This window comes from Hippocampus comes, unplaced genomic scaffold, assembly GCF_001891065.2.
Source record: "Hippocampus comes isolate QL1 unplaced genomic scaffold, H_comes_QL1_v1.1 scaffold146, whole genome shotgun sequence".
In the NCBI taxonomy this organism is placed as follows: Eukaryota; Metazoa; Chordata; class Actinopteri; order Syngnathiformes; family Syngnathidae; genus Hippocampus; species Hippocampus comes.
In genome coordinates this window covers 322,620-330,145 of record NW_017806156.1, presented here as the reverse complement: position 1 = coordinate 330,145, position 7,526 = coordinate 322,620, and the positions used below count along the sequence as shown (strand labels likewise).

At 41.8% G+C, this 7,526-nt stretch overlaps 1 protein-coding gene and 1 long non-coding RNA gene across 2 annotated transcripts in view; one reads left to right on the top strand and one right to left on the bottom strand.

Moving 5' to 3' along the window:
• Window positions 1-1,402, top strand: part of ano10a (anoctamin 10a) — a 108,176-nt gene extending 106,774 nt beyond the window's left edge. The window contains exon 14 of the mRNA XM_019895057.1: window positions 901-1,402. Coding sequence (XP_019750616.1) covers window positions 901-951 — 51 coding nt within the window. The 3' untranslated portion in view covers window positions 952-1,402. The remainder of the gene's footprint in view (window positions 1-900) is intronic.
• LOC109531045 (uncharacterized) overlaps window positions 1-4,095 on the bottom strand; it is a 9,437-nt gene extending 5,342 nt beyond the window's left edge. The window contains exons 1-2 of the long non-coding RNA XR_002171107.1: window positions 3,552-4,095; window positions 2,390-2,395 (exon numbers count right to left, since the gene is read on the bottom strand). This is a non-coding gene — a long non-coding RNA (uncharacterized LOC109531045). The remainder of the gene's footprint in view (window positions 1-2,389; window positions 2,396-3,551) is intronic.
• Window positions 4,096-7,526: the final 3,431 nt, after the last annotated feature.

Below are 7,526 nucleotides of genomic sequence, written 5' to 3'. Positions count from 1 at the left end.
CAGAGAGAGAGAGAGAGAGCGAGAGAGAGAGAGAGAGAGAGAGAGAGAGAGAGAGAGAGAGAGAGAGACCTATTGAAGTTTTCTTTTATAAACATTTCATTAAATTGCTTTCTTTTTTTACTTCTATTTATTTTATAATTATTAAGAGATGAATTACATGTGCAATTATTAGATATTTCACGGAGGGCACAGGAACAGTGTCTGAGTTGACTTAGTTCAGACACAGTTAAGGTGCCATGAAAAGGAAAAAAATATTTTCAACAAGTAAAGAGAGAGAGAGAGAGAGAGAGAGAGACCTATTGAAGTTTTCTTTTATAAACATTTCATTAAATTGCTTTCTTTTTTTACTTCTATTTATTTTATAATTATTAAGAGATGAATTACATGTGCAATTATTAGATATTTCACGGAGGGCACAGGAACAGTGTCTGAGTTGACTTAGTTCAGACACAGTTAAGGTGCCATGAAAAGGAAAAAAATATTTTCAACAAGTAAAAAGAGAAAACTTAATAGGTATTTTATGTGGCAAAATGGAGACCAAAACTAGTAAAATATTTACTGATTGAGACCAATTATATTTTTGCAGGAAATGCTCAGAATATGGTTGGGCCCAAGACAGCCGGCTTATACTTTAGGGTTGTGCGCCCCCCAGACCCTCCCTGACTTTCCTCGGATTTTCTCTTTTTCATTTCACAGCCCTGATAGCCTTCAGAGAGATTTTAAAGTCTTCATTTTGCTGTAAAGGATGTAGGCTGTTTTTTTTTAAAGCTTTGCATTCACCTTTTAGAAATTAAAAAGTAAGGATCATCACAATCTCTTCTGAAATCAACCCGATTATTTAGAATTAAAAAAAACATACGAATTTGACACCATAAAATTTGTGTTTGTTCTGTGTTTCAGAAAATGTTTGCAGTCCCAAGGCTAAGAAGAGTTGCCTATGAAGAAGAGTGAGGAATTAATGCCTATTGATGACCTCAATGGCATTTACATCTGGAAAAGACTTCAGATGATTTAAAATCTCTGATATCTCAGTATGCTGCTGTATAAAAGAAATTGCTGTCATAAAGCCTTGAAATCCAAATTATTTGAGGGAAAAAAACTTGGACAACACAAGTGAATATGTTACACCAAAAACTCAAAACAAATGTTCTTTTCATCAGCTGAGCTTGATTGAAAAAAATACTGCACGGACATCTTGTAATTAATAAAAATAATGTGGTTATATCAAATGCTGGAATTAAATGGGTTTTCAACTTATGTCGTTTTATGGTGTGTTTGTTTTCGATGGTGCACTTAGCTCACAGAACTTTTAAACCCACTCAGCCTAAAAATACCTTTAAGACAAAACTGATGAAGAGTAGTCCACACGATATGAATCAAAAGACCACCATTTTGAATTTCATTTGTATACTGGAGGTCGTGTGTTAAAAAGAAAATCTGCTTCACCATCATTGTACCCAGTCTCCTTGAAATTACCAGCTATTCTGAGAATTCATTTAAAAACTGCTCAGGGATCAGACATTGTGCAGGATTCGAACTAAAATTGGGCATATGTTGAACAGCTGAAGATGGCGTAACGATAAAAATCAGACCGATCAAGCCGTGTGCACACACACCTGTATGACATGTTCCCTTAATTAGACTTGCATTTGGGAAAGTTTGCATGTGGATCCCATCCTAATTAACCATATATGGTCAATTTGAAGCAGGAAAATTAGAAGAAATTAGCCATGAGTAATACCGAGGTTGCATGAGGTGTCAATCATGACAACGGCCTCAAAAATGAGTAGGAAGCGAAACATCAGCGAGGTAGGGGAAAAGAAGGGTCTGTTAGTTCTTTGGTGGGTTTGGGAGTAACACGTCCACATCCAACAAACTTCAATATCAGCAAGTTGCAGGAGGCCACTGCTGCTGTGAACGATTTGTGGCTCAGCACAGAGTACCATTGACAGAATGAAAAAAAAAAAAAAAATGGGTCTACCTAAAAATGGACACCAAAAGAATTGTGGCCCATCGCCCAAATGTTGTTGTTCATGTTGCAAGAGTACACATGGGATCACGCACGGAAACATGCACATTCTTTGAGAAACACCCGTGTCTGGCATGTCGCAGAAGGAGGGAGACACAAAATGAACCTGGTAAAGTAGTAATTTTATCTTTAATTGGATTAAATAAAGAGTGAGGGGAAATTTTCATTTGGCTCCTTTGGATTTACTTAATTCCCGCATGTACTGTACATCGGTTGCGGATGATTAAAATGTGCTAAACATGCCATTTGAATATTTTTGGAGAAAAATGAGAAAACATCGTCAGTTGAGCTTGTTTTACAGTTTTTCTCAAATGCTAAAACACATTTCACAAAAGTTCCCTCCATGTTCCCCAATGTCACAACACCCTTTTCTAAAGCTACATAAACACAAACACAGCTCACTTCAAAACTCAAGCTTTCAAAAATGTAAACACGATACACATCATTGAACACTACAGCAAAACAATTGAAAACACAATGGTCAATTTGTGAGAAGGTTCTTTGTTTCATAACTGCCAATGCATATTTTTAGAACCTTTACAGTAGCAGATCTTAATATCTCTGTAGATTTCTGAGTTTCCTACGACGAGTAAAAATCGATAGAAAATACTGCATGTACACTACTATAACAACTCAAAACTGAAAACATGTTGAGGGTGTGATTTTTATTTTTTTTATTTTATTTTATTTTTTTAACTTTATTCGCACCACAATCACTGTGCGGCATCATGTCGCTGAGCTGCACCGGGCCACATCACCTCATCCACATCGCAGGCTATATTCTCTCTTGCCAGGCACCACACAAAAAACGCTCTGGAATGGCGAATCCATCCTTGGAAGGGATCCATTGGGATGTCAACACAGGCCACCTCCATTGCCCTTTGGAGCTTCTCTCCAGTGTATGGTTGTCTGTCAAAAACCTTCCATCTCCACAATGAGAAGAACTCCTCTCTCGGGTTCAGGAAAGAGAAGTAGGGATGCAGACACACATTTAAAAACTGATTACTGTTGGTGGTGAACCGCTGTCTGATTTGGTTTGTTCTGTGGAAGTGGACATTGTCCCAAATGATCACATAAATGGGATTTACGGGCCCAGGAGGGTGTCTCTTAGCTCCTCTAGGAAGGTGAGGAGCAATAGGGTGTTGTAAGACCCAAGGACAGCATGAGTGGACAAGCCCCTCCAAACCCATGGCCGCACCAAGAGTAAAATTACCCCCCGTTGGCCAGGAACCTCAGTAATACCTCTTTGGCTAATGATGTTACCATCGTTTCTGCAAGTTGAAGCCAACCCCATCCAGGAAGAGGTACTCATGATATCTGGCCATCGTGTCCAACTGTTATATCCTCTATGAAAATGTGAAAGCACTCATGTGTTCAGAACAATAGGTCATTCCGGGAGCACAGTATTGTCCAGAAGTAATGTAGGCCACTAAGCAACACAGTATGTCCACTCACTGTACTGTGAATACAATAATAATAATAATAATAAAAATACATTTTATTTATAAGCGCCTTTCAAGACACCCACGAACTATCCTCATTTTGAGGATAATTTGAGTTAGGCAAAAAACTCCTGCACAAGCATGTGACAGTTACAACAGGTCACAAGACATAAACAATGAAGACGGTGATACAAGGGAGTGTATGAGGGAGGGGGTGATGGTGGGGGACTAGCTTCCGTGCATACTTTCATCAGGGGAAGGTCGAGATAGCAGATGTTGTTTTGGTAGCAGGCTGCCCAAGAATTTAAGACAGCCTTGAGTCCGTGGCTTATGTCTCTTTAGTGGTGTCGATCAGCCAAATCCGTGATTTCTGTCAGTATTTGAGCACGGATTCCAGTTTCTCCAAGTTCTTGACCATTTTGCAGAGACGCTCCAAAACCGCAACAGTTTATGGTTGAGCACAGTCTGAGTCTGAGTGTTGGACATCCGCACTATGCCATCCTTAGACCGGCAGCCTCTTCACTTCCAATAGAGCCGCTCCCGTCAGTTGAATTTTGCGATCAGGAAACTGCTAACACCAAACAGCAGCATACCTGTTATCGGAAGGCCGATAATGTAGATGTCATCCACATCCTCAACGGACAGTGTTGACAGGCACACCATTCTCTGCTTCCTCCAAGGATCTAGGGTGTACCCAGCAGCAAAAGTCCCCGAGGGGCAAGTAGGCTTCCCACTGCCTGCTCTTCTCATCGAGAAAATTTTGTCAATGGCATCGAGAGACCAGCCAACCAATTCCATGTTTGTTTTTAGGATGAAAATACGACAGGAGGCTAGGAAAAGTCAGACAAAGACAGCACATGGACTGAGTGGCGAGCAGGGAAGGGTGGGGGTGGGGTGGGGGGACAGGAGCAGAAAGCAAAAGCATCCGCCTTCGTCGAGAGCCAAGCAAGAAGCATAATAGTAATATAGATGTATACCTACTTGCACATACTCGTCACGTAGGTCTTTGTGTTGCTCAGAGTTGAGCACAAAGGGAACACGAAAGACCTGTTTCATCCGGATGAAACAGATCTTTTGACGCTGGAGAAATCGGCCTATTGTGGCCAAGCTGACATCAATGCCCTCAAATTTGACATGATCAGCAATTACTTTGTTTGTGATCTCCCGGAGTCTGATGAGGTTGTTCTCATGAACTATATCCACAATGAGGGTTTCTTGTGCCGCTGTAAATAGGGCAACCCTCCTTCCTCGATGTGGCATTCTTTCAACTCTAAAGAAAGAAACGTGTGTTGTCATTTGACATGTTTGACAACAATAACTGATTTGAAACCAATAGAGTACTTTCACAGGCTTATAAAACTGTACTGCGGCAAAGAAAGCAATAGAGTACAACACTGCTACTGGTCGCTTTACAATGGTTCAATGATTTTCTGCACCAACTGTACAACTGTTATAGTATTGTATTCCACCATTGATCACTTAATTCGGCTTGATACTTTGCACATTGTCTCACAGTTGTCATTGGGTGGTACCACCGCACAATGGTTCACATACATTATGGAATGTCCTTCCATACTTATTTGTCATGTCCTTGTTTATGATGATACTAGTGCAGCGTATACTACCAGAGACAAATTCCTTGTGTGGTCTACATACTTGGCCAATAAAGATGATTCTGATTCTGATAGTGACCTGTTATGTTGTCTGAATGCCGTGAAAATAATGGATTCTCAGTCAGCCATTGTCATGCCATGGACAATGACATGGCCAATGACTATTGCTCGCATCTCGCTCGTATTGATGACTGTGGCAAGCATTTTGCATCACATGAGCTGTCATTTGAGAATATGAGCAGAGTTCTTTTGCAGCTTGTGTTTTAGCAAGGAAAAATGTGTTTGGATTTATGAGAACCGAGGATAGTGTTTTGTGAATTGTGTCATGTGAAATGTGTTTATGATGTCGGTAAATGGTGGCTAGATTTAGTAAATGTGTTTCGACAACTGGTCATTTGGTTTAGAGGATTGGATTTTGTTTTAGCATTTGAAGACTGTCATGTGCAACTAAAAGTTCCATAGTCTGTGTCCTTAATTCCTTTCTTCCTCCAGAGATGGAAGGGGCTGGCATTGATATCTGCGATGAGCGCTCAGAGGAAACCATAGAGGGACCGTAACCCCCCCGCAAACACACACACACACACAGACACACACACACACACACGCACACACACACTCACACACATGCACATACAACCCAATCCACGCCACTTCTCACCATGGGGTTCTCACCGAGGCCATCCTGCAGGAAAAAAAGGGACAGAATCTCTGCAATCAACATCGTCTTGGAGCAACTCAGACTGATTGCAGAAGTAATGTGCGACATTGCAAATTCATGAAAATAGCTTTTGTGTTGGGGATGGTGCTGTGGGCCTTGGTCCTCAAACAGCGGAGAAGGGTTGGCAGGAGAAAGAGTAATGCCAGCCTTGAGTGCCATGTTGTGGAGCGTTCCACACAAATTTAGATTCAGCTTCTCAGCCTTCACACACACGCGCGCACACACACACACACACACACACACACACGCACACACATTTACATATACAGTGATCCCTCGCTCTAACGCGGTTCACTGTTTCACGGATTTTTTAGTGCACTTTTTTTAATGCTTTTAAACAGTGAATTGCGTTCTGCATCCTGATTGGCTCAGGCACTGACCAACATGAACAGTCTCCGCACCTCTTCTCTGTACAGCTTGCCAAATTTACCTTTGCAAATTTTTGGTCTTTGGTTTCATTGTATCAGTGGCGAATGCTGGTCTGTCAAGGAGTGAAAGCTCAATTTCGACCTACATCATAAAATGTGTCCGTCTATTTGTACGTGAATTCTACTCTGTTCCTTTTCAAAAAAAATGAGAAGGTTGCCTTCACCATAAGATCGGTGATTGGCTCATTTCGCTGTCAATCAAAAAGAGATTCAGCCTCAGACAGATCATCCAATCATCATGCAGAAAAGCTCAGCGTCCGGGCCAGCCCACAAACGCCCACTGTCCATAGACTCCCAGAGACGCTGAGCGTCCGATGGGCGGGACAAAACCAGCATTTATCCAATGACTCGTCTCGTTTCAATGCATTGGGACAACCTACACTGAACTCTCCAGACGCCCAGCGTCCGCGTGGTCGACGCTCAACATCCACACAGTTGAAAGTACAGTGAAGCTGCGGGAATGAATGAGAAGAGAGTCGCGTCGTAACCAGTAATAAGAAGCTCATTCAGAACAAAAGTTGAGCGCATTGTAGCGCATATTTAGTCAATGACATGTCCACACAATTGTACCGACACACATTTATTTCATCACTTACTTTTTGACATTTTAGGGGAAGCTGAGCTTCCCTTGCAGTCTTAGAGCAATCGCCTCTGCATTGTATACATTGTTCAGTACTGTATTGTATAATAACTGTAAAAAATAAAGCTATAAAGTACCAAGTACAACTTTATTGTCAAATGTGCTGTATGTAAAAGCACATTTGAAATTTCGTCCCTCTCACATTTTTTTGCTTTTTTTTTTTTTTTTTTTATAAATCCTACTTCACGGATTTCACTTATCACTGGTTATTTTTGGAGCGTAACCCCCGCGATAAACGAGGGATTACTGTACATGTAAGGTGGCCCGACGACCTCACGGTACAGAGGTACCGGGTTCAATTCCAGCTCCGGCTTCCCTGTGTGGAGTTTGCATGTTCTCCCCGGGCCTGCGTGGATTCCGGGTACTCCGGTTTCCTCCCATATTCCAAAACACATGCATGGCAGGCTGATTGAACACTCTAAATTGTCCCGAGTGTGTGTGTGAGCGTTGATGGTTGTTCGTCTCTGTGTGCCGGTTTCGGGTGTCCCCCGCCTACTGCCCGAAGACGGCTTGGATAGGCTCCAGCACCCCCCGCAACCCTTGTGAGGATAAACGGTTTGGAAAATGGATGTGTGATACACACCACACACACAGTGGCCTTGAAGTATGTGAATTACCAGTTGCAATGAAACCAGACAGGAGTCTTGTTTTTTCTT